At 42.8% G+C, this 24,906-nt stretch overlaps 1 protein-coding gene and 1 long non-coding RNA gene across 4 annotated transcripts in view; one reads left to right on the top strand and one right to left on the bottom strand.

The window, feature by feature from the left end:
* Positions 1-24,906, bottom strand: part of fibcd1b (fibrinogen C domain containing 1b) — a 105,916-nt gene that overhangs the window by 31,178 nt on the left and 49,832 nt on the right. For all 3 annotated transcript variants that reach the window (XM_056432606.1, XM_056432607.1, XM_056432604.1), the window contains one exon: positions 22,948-23,044. In XM_056432606.1, the coding sequence (XP_056288581.1) occupies positions 22,948-23,044 (97 nt within the window). The remainder of the gene's footprint in view (positions 1-22,947; positions 23,045-24,906) is intronic.
* LOC130205325 (uncharacterized) lies at positions 6,825-7,381 on the top strand. Its single transcript, XR_008833897.1, has 2 exons — positions 6,825-7,063; positions 7,187-7,381. It is a non-coding gene; the product is annotated as an uncharacterized LOC130205325 (long non-coding RNA).

The raw sequence follows: 24,906 nt of genomic DNA on the forward strand, positions 1-24,906 counted from the left end.
GTACCCAGAGACAGGAGGGAACAACGTCCCCCTCTTTGATGTGGGACAGAGAGTCTCTCCAGGACCTCTCAGGAAGAGAGGGGGGGGGGGGATGAAACCCCGTCAACTCCCCAAAGAGGGGGACGGATATCCGGTAAAAGTGGGAAGGGCCGGGGGTATAAAGGTGACGAACAGAGGAAACAAGGAGGCTTTTTTGGAAAATGAGGTTTTGAAAAGAAAAGAGGTTTTTTCATAGGTTGTGGTTTGCGTCAGGCGTCCGTGAAGAACTCACGGGCGCCTGACGTACTTTGTCTATTTTTCTTCTTCCTTTTCTGAAAGGCTGAAGAAAAAGGGTTTTTTAAGTTCTTGTGACTTTTGCGTCAGGCTCCCGAGAGGGAAATCATTAATAATTGTACTTTGTTTATTTCTTTCTTCCTTTTTTGAATAAAATACTTGGCTGCCTTGCGGTCTTAAAACTTTACATTCGGTTCGTGGACCTACTTTTTTGTGAGTCCTATTTCTTCACCCGTCAACCCGCCCGAGGAGACCCAACGAGGAGACCCGAAAGCGGAACCCCGCCGCCCCCGAGGTGAGTCTGAGCGACATCTGCACGGCTACACCCACTGATCTCTGTCACCCAGGACACATACTGATTCCTCACACACTGGTAACTGACATTTTGTACTAAAGAGAGATATCGCTGCAGCTGGTAGACCTCCGGCTCTCGGCCGAGCCGTGGTTGGCTCCGGGACCGAGAGAGGGACTCATAACACTTGAGTCCTCGTCGCGGAGTTTGTCCTAAGAATAAGAATATTAATAAGTGTCCCGCCAGCCGCTCTAAGAGCCTAGTAACCTCGAGCGTGTTTAGAAGGAGACTAGATTATTGAATACCCAGCATTTCTCTCCGCGGAGATCGATCTGACATCATCCGGGGTGCCGCGTGCGAGAATAACAGCTACCACTGTCTATGTGCACGCGCGTCATTCATCAGGCCCGAACGATCGCGGAATCATATAGAGGGAGTTACTGATCTCCGCCTCCTCTCCCCTTAACTCGGTCTTCGCCCTCGCTCGAGTTTCCCGTTCCCCTCAAGCGTGCGGCGCGGAGACCGTGACCGGGGCGTTCGTCAGAAGAGAGGGACAGGGCATCGTGACGCGTGGTCCCGCGTCCTCTCCAGTGCGACAGGTTAGCAGGCGCGGTGACGCGCTGCGCTGGGCGCCGCCGACGGGCTCTTACGACAGTTATCTACAGGTCTGTCATTAGAGCACGATTATTTCCCTCAATAAAGTACCCGGTGTGAGCCGGCTCGCACCTCAAACCTTTCCCCCTCCTCTCCATCTCTCCTCTCCCGTCTCGTTCCCCCCACTCCCCGCTCCTCTCCTCCCCCGGTTTCCCCTACACAGAGAAGACTGCTGCGTGCCCTTTCTTTCCGTCTCTCACCCGAGGCGACAGAATTCGGTTCACGTACGTCGTCTCTCTTAACACAACTCAACAATAACGGGCACGCGGAACAATACAGGAACCAGTACATCCACAGGAGGCCAAACCGGATCTGAACCAGACCCGTGGGTGATCCAAAATATGGTCGAAAGAGAACAGCAACACTGGCGGCACCCTGAGCCAATTGGTAGCCACCTTGGATTCAAGCTACCAAGCCGCCATTTTGTAGCCAACTTGGATTCCAGCTGTATTGCATTTACTGTGATTTCTCGACAACTCCACCAGCCACTGAAATAAAATCAAATTTATTTGTGTTGGATTGTTTCCTGAAAGAGATCCTCACACTCCGCCACACTGCTGTGTCACCCCTCTAAATGAGTTTAATAGACACCCAATTACAACCTCAGAATGTAACTTTTCAACAAAGCTCGAGTGTCGCTGTTCCAGGAAATGAGGTCATCTGCTGGCGTAATCAGAACCGCGTTGTTGATCATTCACGCGATTTATATTTCCGTCTGCTCCCGAGCAATCTCTCGAATTTGTAGGATCACCGGGGAGAACCCACCTGAACCCGAGGGAAATCAAAACCGATCCAGATTAGGGCTTCAGATAATCCAAAAATACAGTCGAGAGAGAGCAGCATCGCCATGAATTACCAAGCAGCGTCTTCTCATGAGATGGCCGTCGATACATCGGCAAGGATTGGCAGAAGTTCCTGGTTTTTCGACAACTATTTGTGTGGATTGCCATGACATTTGGTGCACATCTCAAGATGAAGGGATACAAACACCAGTAAAGGTAAAGGCCACCCGGTGTGGGTCCTGGTAGCTACTTCAGATCCATGGTTTGATATCCGATGGGAACGTGGTGATGTCATAACCGCCGTCTCGCCCCCTCATTTCCTGTCTGCCTCCACGCTATCAGCTTCTCAATACACAACGCTCCTGTGTTAGCTCAACTTCAATGGTTGTCTCTCGCAACAGAGCAGATGAGGAATCCTGTTAGATCCACTCAGGTAGTAGACAACGGCACCCACGTCAACAGAACTGGACCCGACACACAGAATGTGGGGTCGAGTCTTGATAGAAAACGAGAGAGAACCCTACACTGTCAATTCTTGATCGGTCCTGAAGTGTTGGGTCCTGTTCAAAATGTGAAATGCATTGAAAAGGAATCGCCGGGCAGAAAATCAAACTGAGCAGAAAGGACGTGGTGGAGGAAAAGACTCGGACAGAGAAAGAAGATAAAGGGTACCAGATGAAGAGTGGACCTGGAGCCCTGCAGGGAGAGCGTGGAGTAGAACGTAGACTTTGATCATGGGCACACGGCACATTAAAGCTGGGTGAGGGCAGGGTCTCGTAAGCCCCACCCCCTTTTCTAGGGTCAAAGAGAGAGAGAGAGAGAGAGTCCAAAGGGATCGACCCTTCAGCGCCATGTGCCCGTAATGACGGTTGCTAAAAGTTCGGCACTAATTTAAAGCAACAGGCGTCCTTTTTTAAAATAGTTTTTTAAAGTCATGACACTCAAAATATTAGTACGGTCCAACAGGAAGAGATTTTTTTTTCATCACCATTCGGTTCGAAGCGAAGTGCAAAAACACGCCTCAATATGGTTGGGTAACTGTTCGCAGGAGTCGTAAGTCTACACAGAAGCCCGCTGTGCACCAACCACTTCACGTTTCGAACCAGTTTTCCCTGCTCAGCGACACACCCGCTGAGGAACACACCCTGGTTATCGGGAGCTCTATAGTCAGGAACGTGAAAATAGCGAAGCCACGGACCAGAGTCGTGTGCCTCCCGGGGGCCAGAGCGGGCGACGTGGAGTCTTGTTTGAAGCTGCTGGCTAAGGATAAGCGGAGATACAGTCAGATTGTAATACACGCCGGTGGTAATGACGCTCGAGCCCGCCGCTCGGAACTCACTAAAATTAATGTGGAATCGGTGTGTGCTTATGCCAAGGCGTTGTCGGACACCGTAATTTTCTCTGGCCCTCTCCCAAATTTGCAGACAGACGAATTGTATAGCCGAATGTCGTCTTTCAACCGCTGGCTGTCGAGGTGGTGCCCAGCGAATAATGTGGGCTACGTAGACAACTGGAAGACTTTCTGGGGAAAACCTGATCTGATGAGGAGAGACGGCATTCATCCCACGTTGGACGGAGCGTCTCATTTCTGCGAATATGACCAAGTTGATCACGGACTTAATCTATGACAACCCAGGGTTCAGATCAGGAACCGGGAGCAGAGTTGTAGTTTAACACCCTTCTCTGCTCTTCCATTCGAGCAGTTACCCACCCTTGACTTTAGAGTAGAGACTGTGTCTGTCCCACGGCCACTTCAATTAAATAAATCAAAAGTAAGCAGAAGAGAGTCGTACACAATAACCTTATACAAGTTAACACAATTATTTCAGCAGTGCAACAAAATAGGTCTATTAAATGTGGTCTCCTAAATATTCGATCTCTGTCATCTAAAGCTGTGTTACTGAATGATTTAATATCAGATAATCACATTGATTTATGTTGCCTAACTGAAACCTGGCTGAGCCATGAAGAATATGTCTGCCTGAATGAATCGACTCCTCCAAGTCATATTAATACTCACATTCCTCGAGGCACCGGTCGAGGAGGTGGAGTAGCAGCCATCTTTGAATCGAGCCTATTAATTAATCCTCAACCAAAATTACACTACACCTCATTTGAAAGCCTTGTTCTTAGTCTTTCACATCCAACCTGGAAAACACTACAGCCAATTCGATTTGTGATTCTGTACCGCCACCAGGTCCATATTCAGAGTTTATATCTGAATTCTCAGAATTTATATCAAGTTTGGTTCTTAAAACCGATAAAGTTATTATTGTTGGAGATTTTAATATCCATGTGGATGTTGATAATGATTGCCTTAGTGCTGCATTCATCTCCTTGTTGGACTCGATTGGCTTCTGTCAGAGTACAGAAACCCACTCACAGCTTTGGCCACACGCTTGATCTTGTTCTTACTTATGGCGTTGACATTGAGCATTTGAACGTCTTCCCACAGAATCCTCTTCTGTCAGACCACAACCTCATAACTTTTGAATTTATACTACCGGAGTGTACTCCGTTAGTCAAAAGTTTCTACACTAGATGTCTAACTGATAGTGCTGTAGCTAAATTTAAAGCGATTCCTTCTGTATTTGATTCGATACCACGTCTCAATATAACAGAGGACTCCTGGTCTAACTTTAGTCCGTCCCAGATTGATCATCTTGTTGACAGTGCCATAGGCTCTCTGAGAATGACACTGGACTCGATAGCCCTCTGAAGAAGAAGACAGTGAGGAAGAGGAGGTTTGCTCCTGGTATAACCCTCAGACCCGCAAACTGAAGCAAGCGTCACGAAAGCTTGAAGCATATGGCGTTCAACTAATCTCGAAGAATCCCGCTTAGTTTGGCGAGATAGTCTTAAAACATATAAGAAGGCCCTCCGTAATGCCAGAGCAGCCTATTACTCATCAATAATAGAAAAAAATAAAAACAACCCCAGGTTTCTCTTCAGCACTGTAGCCAGGCTGACAGAGAGTCACAGCTCTGTGGAGCCGAGCATTCCTATAAACCTTAGTGGTAATGACTTTATGAACTTCTTTAATGAAAAGATTTTAACTATTAGGGACAAGATTAATGGTCTCTTGCCCATAACCAGTGCCAATCTGTCCTCAAGTGGAATGGCCTTGGAAACCGCTGTATGCCCTGGTGTATATTTGGAGGGATTTTCTCCTATCAACCGTGACCAATTATTTTCAATGGTTTCTACTTCGAACACGTCTACCTGTCTCTTGGACCCCATCCCGACGAGGCTGCTTAAAGACGTTTTGCCTTTAATTGGCGGCTCTCTATTAGATATTATCAATGTGTCTCTGCTAACAGGCCACGTACCACACTCCTTCAAGGTGGCTGTTATTAAACCTCTCCTGAAGAAGCCCACTCTGGATCCAGAGGTATTGGCTAACTACAGACCGATCTCTAACCTCCCCTTCCTCTCCAAGATCCTTGAGAAAGTGGTCGCAAATCAGTTGTGCGACTTTCTACATCATAATAGTTTATTTGAGGAGTTTCAGTCAGGATTTAGAAAACACCACAGCACCGAGACGGCACTGGTGAAAATTACAAATGACCTCTTAATGGCAGCAGATAAAGGACTCCTCTCTGTCCTGGTCTTGTTAGACCTTAGTGCTGCATTCGACACCATTGACCATGACATCCTGTTACAGAGACTGGAGCAGTCGATTGGCATTTCAGGCACGGCACTAATTTGGTTTAAATCCTATTTATCAGATCGATCTCAGTTTGTATTTGTAAACGATGACCTCGATAACCACCAACGTTAATCACGGAGTTCCACAAGGTTCTGTGCTTGGACCAATTTTATTTACCTTATACATGCTTCCTTTGGGCAATATTATCAGGAAACACTCCATAAACTTTCATTGTTATGCAGATGACACTCAACTATATTTATCGATAAAACCAGAGGAGAGCAACCAACTCTGTAAAATTCAAGCATGTCTTAAAGACATAAAAACATGGATGACCTGCAACTTCTTGATGTTAAACTCAGACAAAACCGAAGTAATTTTAATCGGCCCTGAGCACCTCAGAGATCAATTATCTGGTGATGTGGATTCTGTAGACGGCATTGCCCTGGCATCCAACACCACTGTAAAGAATCTTGGCGTTATCTTTGATCAGGACTTGTCCTTTAACTCCCACGTAAAGCAAATCTCAAGGACTGCATTCTTTCATCTACGTAATATTTCAAAATCAGGCACATCTTGTCTCAAAAGATGCAGAAAAATTGGTTCACGTTCGTTACTTGAGACTGGATTACTGCAACTCCTTATTAGCAGGCTGCTCTAATAAATCTCTTAGGTCCCTCCAGTTGATCCAGAATGCTGCAGCTCGTGTTCTCACTAAAACTAAGAAAAGAGATCACATCACTCCTGCACTAGCTGCTCTGCACTGGCTCCCAGTAAAATCAAGAATCACTTTTAAAATTCTTCTCTTAACCTACAAAGCCTTGATTGGTGATGCTCCATCATATCTTAAGGAGCTTGTCGTACCATATTGCCCCACTAGAGAGCTACGCTCACTAAATGCGGGACTACTTGTAGTTCCTAGAGTCTTAAAAGTAGAATGGGAGCCAGAGCCTTTAGTTATCAAGCTCCTCTTTTATGGAACCAGCTTCCAATTTCAGTCCGGGAGGCAGACACAGTCACCTCGTTTAAGAGTAGACTTAAGACCTTCCTCTTTGACAGAGCTTATAGTTAGGGCTGAATCAGGTTTGCCCTGGTCCAGCCCCTTGATATGCTGCTATAGGCTTATAGCTGCGCGGGGACGTTTTAGGATGCACTGAGTACCTATCTCCTCTTTTTCTCTCCTTAAGGATGAATTTTCATCTCTCTATCACACGTTACTAACTCTGCTTTCTCCCCGGCAGTCCTTTTGACTTTACGTCTCATGGGGTCATCGGACCCTATGAGCAGGCATAGATCCTATCTGCCTGATGGATCGTCTGGGTCGTGGAATTCCTGCTCATGACTACGCCACTGTCCTGTTGAGACTCCGCCCACTCCTCCTCCCCACCGCCATCTGCCTGATGGATCGTGGAGGTCTCCATCGTGGAATATGCCTACTATGAACTATTCATACACTCTGTCATATTCATTGAATGTATTTTAACTCTAAATCTGTCCTTCTGTACACATTACATCTATTGCATCTGTCCATCCTAGGAGAGGGATCCTCCTCTGTTGCTCTCCTCCAGGTTTCTTCCCTTTTTTTCCCCCTGAAGGGTTATTTGGGAGTTTTTCCTGGTCCGATGTGAGGTTTTGGGGCAGGGATGTCTATGTGTACAGATTGTAAAGCACTCCGAGACAAATTTGTAATTTGTGAAATTGGGCTATACAAATAAACTGAATTGAACTGAATTGAATATGGCGAGGTCATCGTTGCCCAGTGAGAGTGTTACGCAATCACAAATACCCTGACTTGAGCTACTACATGTAGAGCATTAGAAGACTACATGTAAAGCTTATTGATATGGCTTTTCAAAAGTTAACGCACACAAGAATATTCTTGCGCACAATGAATTTATCGAGAGACCGTTGACATGACGAATTGCTAATCTACGTGGTTCCGGCGTCTTAACGTCTGGCCGCGCAGGAACAACGAGGCGCCGATGTAAATGTGTTTTTAACTTTAAGATAAGCGAAACAGAAACAAAATGGCAAGTCGATAAGCTGTGTCTGGCATGGAGACATGAGGAGATTGAGTCATCAGTCATTCCTCAATATCATTTCCAATCACCCAATCTGTGAGAAGATTCTGCTCATACACTTTTAGAGCTCCGGGAAAATAAAAACCCCTTTTTTTTCTTCTTTTAACAGCCTTTTTCTTCAACCTAGACTTCTGGTGTCGGCACAATGGGAGAGAGGGAGAAGTGTTGGAACATATACCTGTGGGCCGGTGATGAGAGGCATCAAATAAAGTACCTTCCCCGGGCCTTCGTGGAGGGAGAAGAAATTACTGGCGGAATTGCTGCAAATTGCCAGCTATCTCCACTCCAGCGGCGCAATCTAGTGCAGATGGAGTGTCTGCCGGGGTACGGCCACACCAATCAGACGCCGCGTCTACCCTCCTGGAGGAAGTGGAGCTGGAGCTGGAGGCTGAGGGCGTCGTTGTAACGGGGGGCATCAGAGTCTGATTGGCGAGACCTCGGCTGGCCGGCCGACTCGGATCCCTGAACAGCCGGGCACCGCTGTGTGTGTGTGTGTGTGTGTGTGTGTGTCGGTCCGACCGAGGAGGAATCACACCGCTGAATAATTGATTGGATATGAACGCGGCATTGGAGGAGCTTTAACTGAAAACACTTACGTGTGCTCTAAATAATAGATTGCATGGGGGGGGGGGGGGGGGGTTCAAGTCTTGGGAGATATTGTAGTTTATATTTGTCTTTGTTACGCCGGATACGGTATCAAAATCAGATATTCTTGCTCTCTCTCTGGCAGCTCAACAAATCTGTCAGTTCCCTTAATGTTTGCACTTGTGTGTGTGTGTGTGTGTACCTTTAAATCAACACAACCAGGACATGCAGCGCACACGCGTGTGCACTCGGGTTGTCAGTCCCCCCACGTAGGAGTGCTAACGAAGGTTGTCCTTGTGGAATCAGAGATCTCTCTGAAGCTTTTGGTTCCAGAGACATAGAGTACACGCGTGTTCATGTACAGCTCATGTATGTATATTTAAAGTATAATCAGTATTTATTTGTATGTTAAATATCTGCTGCGGTGTGCAGGCAGCGTGGGAAACACATCGGGGCGAAGGGCAGAACGACTCCTCAGAAGTATGAGGGACAAAAATGCCCTCATGACTTCCTCTAAAAATTCTGATAATTTAATAGCGTTTTGTTTGTGTTCTTTGTTGTGTACACACAACAAATCAATAAATAGAATTTTTACTTGTAAAAAAAGAAGAAAGAACCTATAATTGTTAATCGTTGTTTAAAAAAATAAAATAATAAATAACCACAAAGAAGTAAGAATAAAGTTGAAAATGATTGTCTGATTTATGCTTTCTGTTTGTTTTTGAAAACACTTTAAATCTGTAGACTACTGCATAATAGTCTTATTATTGCCTAATAATCTTATTATTGTCTAATAGTCTTATTATTGCCTAATAGTCTTATTATTGCCTAATAGTCTTATTATTGTCTAATAGTCTTATTACTGCCTAATAGTCTTATTATTGCCTAATAGTCTTATTATTACCTAATAGTCTTATTATTGCCTAATAGTCTTATTACTGCCTAATAGTCTTATTATTGCCTAATAGTCTTATTATTACCTAATAGTCTTATTATTGCCTACTAGTCTGTTTATTGCCTAATTGTCTTATTATTGCCGAATAGTCCAATTCTTTTATAGAAGTAGAGGCATAAACTGAAATACTTAAATATCATAATAATGATAAAATAATAAAATAATAATGAAATATAATAATAAAATATAATAATAATACAATATTGTAATAATATAATAATAATAATACAATATTGTAATAATGAAATATAATAATAATAATAATAACATATAATATTAATAATAAAATATAATAATACATAATAATAAGACATTTTGTGAATTTCAGTCAGTTGGGGCAAAAACTTGCCCCCGAAGAAATATGTAAATGTCCCACCCTGTATATGCATGGCGTGATTTTTTAAGCATAAATTGTGAGACGTAGAGTGCTTCGGAGAAAGAGTCTTCTGGAAGGAGAAATCTGGTTTCAGAACCGTAACCGCCGGCTCTTCAGCGAGCACGCAGAAGGTTTTATTTGCCGCCCACGTCCGGAGCCACTTCGTCGATGACCTCAGAGACACGTCGTTTACACGTGCAGCGGCGTTGATATTTTTCACGACGCTCCAAGGATTTTTCTTCCCGCTTTTCTTTTCCAAGTTTTAAACTGAATAGTCAGGGACCCATAATGCAATGCTTAATAAAAAGCCGTTTACGCACGCGGCCCACTTATAACGCCAACTGTACGGAACGCTCTGAAACGCTCTCCGAGACTTCCACGCCGTGTTCCTCCTGAGGATTTAAAAGTGGAGTCAGCAGGTTGTGCTAACCCGTGAAATGGTTTTCCTGGATTATGATTATCGGCGGGCGTAACGGCGAGGAGGGGAGTGGGCAGACGGCGAGGAAAAAGCCAACAGGCGGGAAAAAATGGTGTGTGAGCCAACGTGGGAAAAAAAAAAAACGTGCGTGGGCAGACGGCGTCTGTAGCGAGCTAAAACACAACGATGCTCCTGATGTTGGGGTGTGTGTGTGTGTGTGTGGGGGGGGGGGCGTCTCGAGGTCATCGCGATAAGCACCGTTTGATGTTGTAATTGTTGTGAAAGGTTTTCGACGCGTATGGAATCATAGCATCACTTAAAAAATGACTTTATCCGGTGTGTTACGATTGCGCAATACGATGAACACATGGCGGCGTAGTGATTATTGATCCAGCTGTGCACTTGTTTACAATATGCAAGTTATGATTATTATTACTATTATCTTCTTATATCTTCTGGTGTACTGAAACAATGACATCTGGAGTGAAATAGTGTGTGTTTTGGTTCTATTCCTTCCCTGTTAATTGTAAATATTAGACCAGTGTTGTGTTATAATGTTTGGATGACATCATGTGGAAACACTCATACGAGATGAATCACTATAAATACATATCACGATGCTTATCGCTGTATAATTGCAGCATTTAAAACAGCGAAAAGAGCCAAAACATGCACGGGAATATTTACCCTTAAAAACACTTGTGTGTAAAACAGCGTGAGGTGGTTGAATGAATGTTCCGCTGTGCGGCGTCTGGGCGCCTCGTGAGCGGCGGGCGGGGTTCCTGTCAACGCTTTGAGGACATGGAAACGTGAGCGCTTATTCATGAGTCGTGAGCATCGCGACATGTTGACAAATAAAGCAAATGTGATATGTTAAAGCAGGGGTGTCAATCTCATGTTCCCCTTGGGCCAAATCAGCATCATGGCCGCCCTCTTAAAGGGCCGGAAACACTTTATAAACTCCTCGAACGTATTGTTAAATAACTCTCTTTGCATTTGGTTATTGTTTATTTGCATGTAGAAAGGAAACGTCTCGAACATTACAACTTAAATACATTTAATCTTAAACCTTCAAAATAAAAGCACGGGATATTATTCTTCAATTTCTTTAAGAAAAGGTGATCACGTGTCTTTAAAGCCGCCAGGGGCCACATAAAGCGATGCGGCAGGCCAGATTCAGCCCGCGGGTCTTGTGTTTGACACCTGTGTGTTAGAGGACACCTCGTTGTTGTCACCTGCTCTAAACGCCACAGACGGCCTGTGAAAATCACCTCCTAGAAGTCTTACACATGTAGGCTAATGGGCGACTATTTCGAGAAGCAGATGAGTAGTGAGAAGGTGAGGGGGAGGAGAAACAATGGGAGCACCTGGAGGAATAATGAGTCTTTTTATTCCCTCCAACGGGAACGGGGAGAGTTCAGGCGGAGCGAGTGGAGCTCCTCTAAGCTGCGACCTTCCAGAGCGCCAGCGGCCTCTTGTTGACGCCTCCACGGCCGCTCTGGATCCTCCGGAGCGCCGCGTGGCCGTGCATGCTCATTAGCCCCGTGCATACTTATGGGCTCTGTTCATTTATGCATGCGCAGCTATTAAAACGCGGCAAAAATGCTTTTCACCAGGAAAAACACATTTAAAGTAGCTCGCTAATGCGAGGCAGTTTCACGAGGAAAATATCAAACATACCTTTTTAATTAACACTCTGTGCTTCAATTTAATGGACTTTTCTCCCCCGACTAAACCACTGGTCCTCCACTCGCCGTCCTTCCAGAGGCCTCGCCAAATTATCTGCCCACGTCGTCTCTCCCTCTCTGTCAAATTATCCCTAATGTCTCAATTATTAATACATAGAAACCGTACGGAGGCATTGGCAAGCTGCACAGAGATATCACAGAGACATCACAGGGACATCACAGAGACATCACAGAGACATCACAGGGACATCACAGAGACATCACAGAGACATCACAGGGACGGGGGTAATAAATCTCCCAGAGAGCAAATCGATCCGCACTGCGTCCCGCCTCCCTCCGCTGACCTGTGAGCAGCGTGAGTGCTGCTGACCTTTGACCCCCTCCTGGCTGCTGTCAGCGGTACGGCTGCCAGATCTTCACAGATGAACCGTTGGCGGGAAGGGGGGGGGGGGGGGGCGTCAACGCCGATTGTTTCAGCCGCTGCTGTCTATGATGAATGTTTCTGTAGTTTTGCAACCCGCCCCGAGTCCCGATTCACAGAAGATATTAAGACATTGAGATATTGAAATATTGAAATATTAAGATATTGGAAATTGAGACATTGAGATATTAAAATATTGAAATATTAAGATATTGAAAATTGAGATATTGAGATATTAAAATATTGAAATATTGAGCTATTGAGATATTGTGATGTTGAGATATTGTGATGTTGAGATATTGAGCTATTGAGATATTGTGATGTTGAGATATTGAGATATTGAAATGTTGAGCTATTGAGATATTGTGATGTTGAGATATTGAGATCATGAAATATTGAGATAATGAAATATTGCAATTTTGATATTTTGAGATATTGAAATATTGATATATTGGGATATTGAAAAATTTAGATATTGAGATATTGAAATATTAAGGTATTGAAATATTGAGATATTGAAATTTTTAGCGATTGAGATATTGAAAAATGGAGATATTGAGATATTAAAATCTTGAGATATTGAGATATTGAGATTTTTAGATATTGAGATATTGAGATATTAAAATATTGCGCTAATGATGTCACGACGTGGCCAGAATGTTTTTGCAGCCGGCTGCGTTTTGTTTGTGCCTGCGATTGCATTTATCCATGTTGGCAAAAAAATTAAATAAATGTTGCACCGAGTCGGCAGAAGAACAGCAAAAAAAACAAAAAAAGAGGAGTTCTAGCCGCAAGCTCAGGGTCGTGACCCTCGTGGTGCTGAGTGAAGGTTTTTCCAGAAACACTTCAGGCCACGAATTTATAGAGAGAAACCGTATCGGGGATTTAATAAATGTCTCTGTGATGAAGCTCATACTGCCACTGGAACTGGAGGCGTCTATTAACGCGTGATCTTTGTGAATTAAAATAGTTGGAAGGGTAAAAAAAGTGCCTAAATATGTAAAATAGCGTCGAGCACCAAGGAACTATTTGTTTAAAAATGCATTCACTACAAATGTTTTTTCTTTACTCGCGTGAGTTCACTCGCTTGACCATTTGTGGCTTATCGCTTCATTCGAGCCTTAAAGAGGGCGGGGCTTATCTCTGTGGCTTATCTCCATGGAAACAGTTATCATCTCCTTCATCCACCATGAAGAACTAACCACTAGTTCTGCTTTATACTTCTTGAGGACATATATTTATACATGACATCACCCGTAGGCTCATACAGCTCGGTGACTTTCACTCCACAACCCTGATTGGCTCTCGCAACTCGTCGTCGGGCGAATTTCTCGCTAAAGTTGTAATATTTCAACTTGAGGCGAAAGAGGTGAATATTCGCACCGGGCACATTTTCGGCAAATGCGACTATAGCGTCTCTACATTGACTTTGCTTCACCTCTTCTGGCCGTTTTGAGAATTACACATGTTGGTTTTGTCTTATTTGTTTGGGTGAAAAAAGCCACACAGATACTTCTTGTGAATTCGCCCGTCAGTATCCACAAAGGACATCCACAGCGGGCCGTCCTCGTCCTCACAGGAGCGGTGCCGCTCTTTGATTCCTGCTCTCTTTCTGTAAACACAGTCCTCTTTAGATTCTTTCCATCGCACAACAACAACAACACAAACAAGAGCCTCGGGTTGCTGCATTGTGGTGGAGGAGGAACAATGTGCCGTTCAGGGATGTATTCATGCTTGGGAGGGGAAAGATTAGGACCAACGGAATGATTTAAGAGAAGAACAAACAGACTATTTCTTATTTTGCAAAGGTTAATGTGTGGAGTGAGTCTGCTGTGTGACCTTAAAGGAGCTTCATGTAACAATAGCACCAAACAACACAGCAATAATACATTTAAAGACCCAATTCAACTCACACACAAGAGAACAAATCAGCCTTTCCTATGTGCTCTCCTCCCAATGACGACACACATCAATGTGTGTGTGTTCTCTTGTTTCTCTTCTCTCACACCGATCTGAGATACCTGATCCTGGGATTCTTCTCACAGAGACACGGATCCTTTGGATAAGAGATGAAGGAAGTGACCCGGAGAAACGACCCTGTCGGCACTTTCCCAGCATACAGTTCACCTTCGTTACTCTTTATTTCTTATTGAACGCTTTGCTTTCACATTTTTTTTTCATCCAGACTGTCTCTATGGAGTTATTTGTTCCCCCCCCCCCCCCCCCCCACACACACACTTTTTTCTCCCGGCTGACCTTTTTTTTGATGTAAAGTGGCCCGCACTCACTCTCCCAGGACTGTAACAGACAAGCCGAGCGTGTCAAACACCCATCTCCAAAATTATAGTCATCCTCCTTCCACCGCCCTTCGTTTCCGCACACACACACACACACACACACACACACACACACACACACACACACACACATAGAGCACAAAGCGTCTTATTCTCCGCGACGGCCTGTAATCACATGAGCTCACACTATACTCCGGGTCGGGCTAAGAGCTCAATTATAGCCCAGAGGTGAGCTGTGTGTGATAAGTGGTCCACGTCGCAATTTCTGCAGCAAATTCTGGGCAATTCTTCTTTTTTTTAAATGACAGGCAGAAGAAAAAGAATGTGGAGGAGGATGAAAACAAGAGATGTTGCTTCTTCTATCTCCTCTCAGAGTCTTTAATGAGGCGTTCAGGCCCTCGTAGCATCGAGGACGACTTCCGGGTCTTCTTATGACATTGTTCCCCTTCTCGTACCACACAATATACAGGACTGTCTCAGAAAATTAGAATATTGTGATGAAGTTCTTTATTTTCTGTAATGCAATTAAAAACAAAATGTCAATCATTCTCTGATTGCATTAAAATCCTGATTGTATGCAACGCTTTTATTATTAATTTATTGCAAAATTAATTTACAGCTTAAGAAAAACTCAACATCCTATTCTAAATATTTTAAACATAAAAAAAAAGTATACTAGTAGGGTTTAACTCAAATCCTTGAATTGGTTTCCTGAGCCTGAAGGGTTTCTGGTTTTACAAACCTTGACAAACACTCAGCTGAGGAAATATTAATTTTTTATGAGATAGGATTTAGAGTTTTTAAGGTATTTTATATAATTTAGAGTTTAAAAAAAAGTAAAAGGTAAGCCATATAAAAAGAATAAAATAGAGATAAATTGTTTGATGATGTTTTTTTTAATTTTGCATGCATAAAATTTTTATTTTATCACAATATTCTAATTTTCTGAGACAGTCCTGTATATATATATACACATATCTGAGCGACCTCGATAAATACACGACGTGACGATTAATCCGTCGTATCGATAGAGACATAATGTCAGTGGGCGATTATCCTTCTTTTCCTCTAATGGAGTTCTTGTTACTAACGACTACGAGGATCAGAGCTCAGTTTAAAATATGCTCTCATGCTCATTAGAAGGGAATTTTGCTCCGGTCATCATGTGCAAAATATATTAATAATGATAATAATAACTTTATTTATATGGGACTTTAAAAAAATAATTAGCAGATTGCTCCAGAGAGAAATGAGGCAAAACAAATAGAAAATAAAGAACATGGGACAAACTGCATTAGGGGAAACAAAGAGCTGAATAAAAGGACGACGTCACTTAAAAGAAGTTCGATAAAAATGGGATTTACAAATTGATTTTTAAGAAGTCCCAATATGGAGCAGACGTGTAATATATCACAGTAGATTGTATTTATACACCACCGTTCAAAAGTTTAGGGTCAGCTGGACAATTTGGTGTTTTCCATGAAAACTTTTATTTATCAAATCAATTGTAAAATAAATATAAAATCTACTCCAGACAATGATGAGGTTATAAATAATGATTTGTATTGTAAATATTAATGTAGTTCTTCTTGTGGCCCAAAGGAAGGCCAGTTTTATAGCTTCTCTCACCAGCATAACTGTTTTCAGCTGCGCTCACATAAAAAGGGTTTTCAAGAGTTTTCTACCCCTCCGCTAGTCTTCTAAGGCGATAACACAATGTACCATTAGAACACTGGAGATGGGCCTCTACACACCTCTGTGGAGACTTTATTAAACACCAGAGAATAGTCATTTACACATTAACTATGTAGAGAGAGGATTTATGATTCATTTAATGTTATCTTCATTGACAAAAACAGTGCTTTGAAAATAAGGACATTTCTAAGTGACCCCAAACGTGTTCATGGTCCTGGTCTCGTTGGAAACTGTACGTGCAGAAATGAAAAGTACAAAAAGGGTCTAAATAAAGACGTTTGTGTAATCAATAACATTTATGTAGCTGGATGTCACGTTCAGGGGACGTTCGAATACGTTTAAATAAAAGTGTCTGTCTGTTTACCTCCTCGCTCCTCCAGCCTGAGCCAGATCTGAACCCAGACCACGACTGGAGTCTGGCAGCATCTGGTCGCAGCTCTCGCCGAAGGAGGTGACAAGAAAAAATTGCCAAAAACGAGGACACGATATGCAACATTTTCATCCACTTTGGGGTCGTCCCCGCGCCTCGGGGTGGAGTTTTTTTAAATTAAGCTTATTTTCAGTTCACATCCTCTACAGCTCGCTGCATAAGCATCCCGACTTTGGGATACGCGGGTCCTGGTCCACCCCCCCCCCCGGAGGAACGTTCCGGACTGATTCTCACAGGATTTCAACCGGAATCTTCTCCAAACGGATCGTAGACGACGGTGAGTTTTACTAATCAGAAAACCTGGCGCAAGGGCGTTGAGTAAAAGTGTGTTTGTGGGGAGGGGGGGAGGGGGGCAGGTCGGTGCCAATGATCTTTTCATCACTTCAGACCATCTGTTGAAGCCGCCCGTGTTGTGGCCAAACCAAAACAAAAGCAAAAGCTCCCGTCACAATTTCCTCAGCTGGCACACACACACACACACGCACACACACACACACACACACACACACACACACACACACACACACACACACACACACGCACACACACACACACACATGCGCAGCACACACACAAGAGGCTTTTTGAGGATGCTTTGTGTAAACCTGCACATTCCACAGTAGGCTGTGGCATTGAGTGGTGAAGACAACAGGTTGTGTGGGCAGAGGAGTCCCCACAGGCACAGGCATGTGTGTAGCGACACACACACACACACACACACACACACACACACAAGTGAATCATCTGTATGCAGGCTAATGCACGCCGTGCTCTTATACCCACGAACAAGGAATGCGCCGTAACTTGTAGATACACCACATTTGTATGTAATTCACTTATTTTAACAATAGTTCTTGTTATATGAAATAATTAGTATTTTTTATGATATATTTAATTAATTTTATTAATGTATTTATTTTTAATAATTTGTTTTATTAATTTTATTGGTAGATAACCCACATATCTTTGTAACGGGACATTTAATTTTCTTAGGAGTATTCTATATGCTCATATAAGTAAGCGAAGACTATTAATGACATAAACTTGTGGTTTCGTGCAGCAGATTCATGTAAATCCTCTTTTTTCTGTCTTCGGATGTCAAACAAAAGGAGCAACAGAGCCTCACCGACACCACATGACACCTGAACCAAAACTAAGTTGTTTCTCCATGAAGACCGTATGCGTGCCGAGAGGAAGACAACATCTATGCTATAATCCTAAAAAAAAAATCAGTTTCCTTCCCTTTTTCTTCTGTTCCTCGGAGAAGTCGCCTGACGATTCTCGCCAAAAGATCTTTTCTGGGTTCAGATTTTTGAATCTGGATGTAAACACTGGACATGGATCAAGAAACGAAAAGAGCTTGACGGTGGACGCTGCTCCGCCGTGGCATCGATACCCCGACCTTCAACGACATAAATCCCGCCCCCTAATTTCCTGATCCGGGGGCTCTGAGTAGGCGCTGCGCTCTTTTACAAAGGGGTAACCCAGGCAGACGTAAGGCTGCGGGTGGATTCACCTCGCCGCCTTCACAGGAATCAAAGTGAAACAGAGAGAGTGAGAGAGTGGGAGAGTGAGAGAGTGGGAGAGTGAGAGTGAGAGAGTGAGCGGTGGAGTAACAGTTAGTGCGAGAGCAACACATCCATCAGGCCGGACACCGAGAACCCTGCGGTTACTCCAACAAAAAAAACTGTATCTGGTGTCAGCATGATTAGGGATCATCAGCACCCCCTTCACCCCTCCCCCCCAAAAGATGCTTCAAGCGCACACTATCCGGTCTGGCCTGGTCCCTCCACGTCCGGGGGTCAGATGATCCACGTCGTTATTTTGTAATTGCGTTATCGATCGAAGGAAGAAAAAAAGAAATGTCCGCACTGTGACAAAGAAACGGAAAGAAAAACCAAAGGATGGCACCGCCCCCCCCCCCCCCCCTAGCCATCGTAAATAAATAAAATGGATGATAGGATTTCCATTCGGCCGTTGCTATGACAACAAATTAATATGAATGTGTATCGCTCTGAGGTAACACAAAATAATTCCATTAAGAGGTATTGATCGAGCCGTTAATGCTCCGCTGATTAATAAAACTGTGTGTGGCGGGAGAATGTCAAGTGTGTGTGTGTGTGTGGAGACAGAAAAAAACAACCTTTAACTGAGTGATGAGATGTTACCGACTTGAAAGGATTATTTAACACAGGTAGCTCATTAAAAGACTCTTTTCTTATAGTCCATGCGACCGAATCCCCCGTGACTCGGTACCGTCATCGGAAAAATCTAAGATGGCCGCCACGGCTCCTCGACACCCACGTTCCAACTCGTTAACGCCCGAGTTGCCAACGCGCGCAGAAGGAACACGAATTTCTGGTTTGAATTTTAACGGCAAAGAAATCATTTATAAAAGTGGGATGACGCTAAATCGAGTTCACACGATCCGCCGCTCGGGAATGCGAGATAAGTTTTTTCTCGCAAGTACGGAGGCCATTTTAACGAGATGCAGGTTCTTTAATTCATTTTCTATGAAATTTGTCGCGGTGACTAGAAAGTCCACTACCGGCGAGCGAAGGGAAAAAAAATCCCTAAAATGAAAAATAAATCCTAATCCATGCTGCATATTAAGATAATGAGAGCGGTTCAGATCCCTCAGACGACGGCTTGTGAGTGAGCAACATTTGGATTCCTCCTCTCTCTAGGCTGGAGGCGAGCATGGATTCATTTCTCATTTTTTTGGACCCTGAGGGTAATCGATGATGGGGGGGGGGGGGGGGGGGAGGGGAGACAACAGCACGCCTTAAATGAGCAAAGGTTCTGTGAGGTGTTCAAAGTAACCTGCTGACTCATTGAAATTCAGTCTGCTAAACCCGAAGCTTTACATATTCACAGCGCTACCATCGGGAGTTGGAACCTTCTATATTATAACCTCTATACATGACGCCATGCTTATAACCTCTAAACATAACGCCATGCTTATAACCTCTATACATAACGCCATGCTTATAACCTCTATACATAACACCATGCTTATAACCTCTATACATAACGCCATGCTTATAACCTCTATACATAACGCCAATACTTATAACCTCTATACATAACGCCATACTTATAACCTCTATACATAATGCCATGCTTATAACCTCTAAACATAACGCCATGCTTATAACCTCTATACATAACGCCACTTATAACCTCTATACATAACGCCATGCCTATAACCTCTAAACATAACACCATGCTTAAAACCTCTATACATAACGCCATGCCTATAACCTCTAAACATAACGCCATGCTTATAACCTCTAAACATAACGCCATGCTTATAACCTCTATACATAACGCCATGCCTATAACCTCAATACATAACGCCATGCTTATAACCTCTAAACATAATGCCATGCTTATAACCTCTATACATAACGCCATGCCTATAACCTCAATACATAACGCCATGCTTATAACCTCTATACATAACACCATGCTTATAACCTCTATACATAACACCATGCTTATAACCTCTATACATAACGCCATGCTTATAACCTCTATACATAACGCCATGCCTATAACCTCAATACATAACGCCATGCTTATAACCTCTATACATAACACCATGCTTATAAACTCTATACATAACACCATGCTTATAACCTCTATACATAACGCCATGCTTATAACCTCTATACATAACGCCAATACTTATAACCTCTATACATAATGCCATGCTTATAACCTCTATACATAACGCCATGCCTATAACCTCAATACATAACGCCATGCTTATAACCTCTATACATAACGCCATGCTTATAACCTCTATACATAACGCCATGCTTATAACCTCTAAACATAACGCCATGCTTATAACCTCTATACATAACGCCATACTTATAACCTCTATACATAACGCCATGCCTATAACCTCTAAACATAACGCCATACTTATAACCTCTATACATAACGCCATACTTATAACCTCTATACATAACGCCATGCCTATAACCTCTAAACATAACGCCATGCTTATAACCTCTAAACATAACGCCATGCTTATAACCTCTATACATAACGCCATGCCTATAACCTCAATACATAACGCCATGCTTATAACCTCTAAACATAACGCCATGCCTATAACCTCAATACATAACGCCATGCTTATAACCTCTATACATAACGCCACCTCTATACACATCACTACAGCTGTACCACCCTTTGCCTCCAGGTGGCGCTCGTGTTACAGTCACCGGTGTTCGTTTCCTGCAGATTAGTCCTCTGTGTGTGTGTATGTGTGTATGTGTGTGTGGGTGTGTATGTATGTGTGTGTGTGTGTGTGTGTGATGAAAGTCATTCACGTAAATGAAACAGAATTATGAAAATAATTTAACACGCGTCATTTATAATAGATGGAGGGTCCAGTAACCAGATGAAACCGTGTTAATCATTGATGATGGTGATGGTGATGATGGTGATGATGATGATGATGATGATGGAAATACGGTCTACGTTTACATTTAATTCAATGTGATTTATGCTAAATTTTTGCATGCAGCATATGGGAAATTTCGGCAACAACAACCCCACTGCATTTTGGGCCAGACATCATTGTGCCCCCCCCCCCCCCCCCGATGGGAGTGTGATGTAATCCAGAGTGCTGATGTGCACGTCCATAACCTTGACCGGGCCAGAATCACAGAGTGTAACACGGGCCCTAAGTGGGCGAGCGGCGGCCTCGGAGGGTTCTGGGATCAGGGCTAAAAGGAGTGTGTTCCAACGGTGGCTCTTGGTCATCAACAACAACAACAACAACAACAACAGTGTTTCAAAGAACAAAGCTCTCTCACCTATGAGGGAGAGAAACAAAATCCTTCTTTCAAGACGTCTCGCTGGTTCGGTTTCACCTTTTTATTCGTGGCCTTCTAGTCACTTCTGTGTGTGTGTGTGTGTGTGTGTGTACACATAAAGGCCGAGTGTGATGCTGACTGTGCGGTCTAGGCGTTCCCCACGAGGTCGCCGCTCTACGCCAGCTGACTAATGAGGTGGCGTGTCCCATTTCATAACCGCGTCTGAGCTTCATTTCTCCCACACTGAACACCCGATGTGAGGAATCGTGTTTTTGAGGCTCGGAAAACAAATGTCACGCCAATTAAAAAAGATGCTGCGCAAAGGCCTCGCGATGGAAAGAGCTCGTTGTCGCCGTCCATACGTACCAGAGGACAACACGTTGGAGTTTGAATGTAAAATAGATCAAACACAAATGCGTGGAGGTCCTATCAATTATCTCAGAGCCACAACAACGGCCCCCGAACCCGAGACACGACTCATTCGAGTCTATTTAATGAGAAGCGGAGGAATTTCGGCTTTTGGAAAAAGTTGATAATTTCACACTCGACTTCTTTCTCTCTCTGCGTTCTCTTCCCGTCACGTCTGAGGGGAGGTGCGGACTAATGTGTCACGCTGGCAGCGGGAAAATAAAAAGGATTTGGACGAGCCCACTCTGAGAAAATGCTAATTACGAGCAGAAGGCAGCCACTGACAAGCTGTGAGGTTTGAGAATAAATGATGCCGTTGTTCTCTTTGTCATGTGAACATCAACAAAGAATTGAATTGATTTTAGTTTTTTTGTGTGTGTTTTGCTAGTGTGGTGCTGAACAGACTCATTAGCTAATTCTTGATTTTACTGTTAACAAACAATGAAGTGATACTTAATAATATTTCATAATTAAGAGAAATACTATGTCATTCAGTTATTTTAAAATATAGATATATTTATTTAATGCATTTCATTTATTTTATTTGATTAAATTATTTTATTTATTTTATATACTTTATTTATTTCATTCATTTTATTTCATTTATTTTATTTATTTCATTTATTTTAATTTAATTACTTTCAGATTATATTGGTACATTTTTTATTACCATAATACAAATATAGATACACAATATAACATGTTTAACATTTTATTATGTATATGTTATTGATAACTAAATAATTTATTTAATATCTATAAGAATGATTATATTTGCAACTGTTCAAATAACAAATGCTAACCCTGCTATCAGGATCCATGTGTGGATATAATACGGCTCATTGTAAGGTAACAAAAAAGATTCGTATTGTTTGGTGAATTAACACTAAATAAATATTCTTAATAATATCATCTTCCAACGCCAATAGATCCTTACAGCCCGTTTATTATAATTATTATAAAGTGTTATCAAGCAATACCATATATACCATATATATACAGTGAATACACCAACGTTTTTTCCAGGGTTTGGCCATGCCGGCCAGGTCACATGACACACATTGCCACACACACACACACACACACACACACACACACAATCACTTACCGAGCCAGTGTTCACCGGTGATCTTGCCGAATCCCTCGCGGTACGACTCCCACGCCCTGAAGAAGCTGACCGAGCCGTCCTCCCTGCGCTGGATCACCTACACAGGCAGCGAGACAAGAGGTCAGAGGTCAGGGGACAGGGGTCGGGCCCAGGTTCCTCACCCCCCGTGCTTTGCGACGAGTCGTTTACGAGTCCCACTCTTTGGGTTCGCTGAGCTCCTCTAAACTAAACCAAAGCGAGTAAACTCGCTCTTTCGGCAAATGAATAATGCAAATGTTCCTCCATTCTAAAAAGGCAATTTGTGGGAAGCTAATAAAAAAGGAATACATTAACTCTCTGACTGACTTTGAATGAAATCGCTATGGATTCCGCGTCAGTAATTGAAGTCTCCCAGGAAACAGAGACGGTATTCATAAAACAATAATCCTAAACACACGCAGAAGGGCCCTCCTCCTCTTCCTCTTCAGCACCCTGACTCGTGAAATGAGTCGACGACTTCTCTCTCTTTCGTTTATGAAGCAACGAAAACAAAAGGATTCATGAGCAGATATTTAGCCACTTAGCTCTCGAGTGTGTGTGTGTGTTTAATTTCTCCGTGCATTAAAAAGTGCTGACATCCGCAGATTGTCAGGTTGAGGACGCGTGCAGATGGGAAATAGCCGAAGACTCGCAGCTGGAATGCTTTGTTAACGTTGGAATGACAAAAGGAAAAGTTCAGCGTGACTAATCCCCTCACACTCCACCAGCGGCCAGATGGCAGTGGCAGACATGTCTGCTTTTTAACAATCCGCGCTGACAAATAAACTCAATCCTGCAGAGCAATGGCACAAAAAAAAGTATTCAGAACCTCGCAATAACCTCCACCGTGATCATCTCGAGCTCTGTTTTTTTAAATTCCTGCGACGTCATTTCCACGATATTTATTTAATGCATTCAATTTATTTTATTTTATTAATTAAATGTATTTATTTTATTTATTTTATTTATTAAATTTATTAAATTTAATTTATTTAATTTATTTAATTTATTTTATTCTATTAATATTTTTCATTAATTTCTTTAATTACTTTAATTTTATTCATGCATTCCCAACGATTCGCTCCTTTTCTTCCGGAGACTCGTTCCTCTCCGTAGTTCCGCCATCTTTTTTCTAAAGAAGTGGCCCAGCCTCTTCATCCAAGTCCGACCGGCTGGAGTCTCGTCTTCTATATTTTGTATTTTTATTATTATTTTTGAGGACAATTGCAGGTTATTAGGTGGTTCAATAGATCTGGTGTGATGCATTGGCTGCTTTTACCCTTTAACATATAAACATTAGCAGTACAAATGTATGTTTTCATATTATAGTGAAAACAACACACAGATATCATTATATCTGCAATAAACTGATCGTATCCATTGCATGAATCGTTAAATAAATGTCTCGCAAACCAGCGGGAAGAAGAAGGAATGAGTAAATAATTGTAAAGCTCAGCTTAACATATAATTATAAGTCCCTGAAGTGGCCTTGTTCGTGGTGATGACATCATGCGGTGCAGCTTCAACGATGTGAACTAAATATATCACTATACTGTGTTTTCAATTGATTTACTGATGAAAAAAATAAAGAAGATAATATGACCACTTATTGGTAAATCAGTTTCACCTGTGATGGTTTCTTTCAAACGTAACTGAAACGTACAATTGTCAGATGGTCTACTGCAGTGGTCACCAACCTTTTTGAGCCCAAGATCCCTGACCTCCGCCTTCATGACCGGCAAGATCTACCTTTGAGGCGTTGAGAGAAAACGACTGTCCAGACTGGACTTACAACTTTTTATTTGGCCTAATTGTCATTTTGGTCCAGCGTTCAAATTGATGTGACCAGGAACACAGAATTTAAGTGTAATATAACAAGTAAGATATTTGTTAACCGCACACAATATGAACAAGAAAAAACACATTTGCAATGAGCAGCTG

The sequence above is a fragment of the Pseudoliparis swirei genome, chromosome 15 (genome assembly GCF_029220125.1).
Source record: "Pseudoliparis swirei isolate HS2019 ecotype Mariana Trench chromosome 15, NWPU_hadal_v1, whole genome shotgun sequence".
NCBI classification, from domain to species: Eukaryota; Metazoa; Chordata; class Actinopteri; order Perciformes; family Liparidae; genus Pseudoliparis; species Pseudoliparis swirei.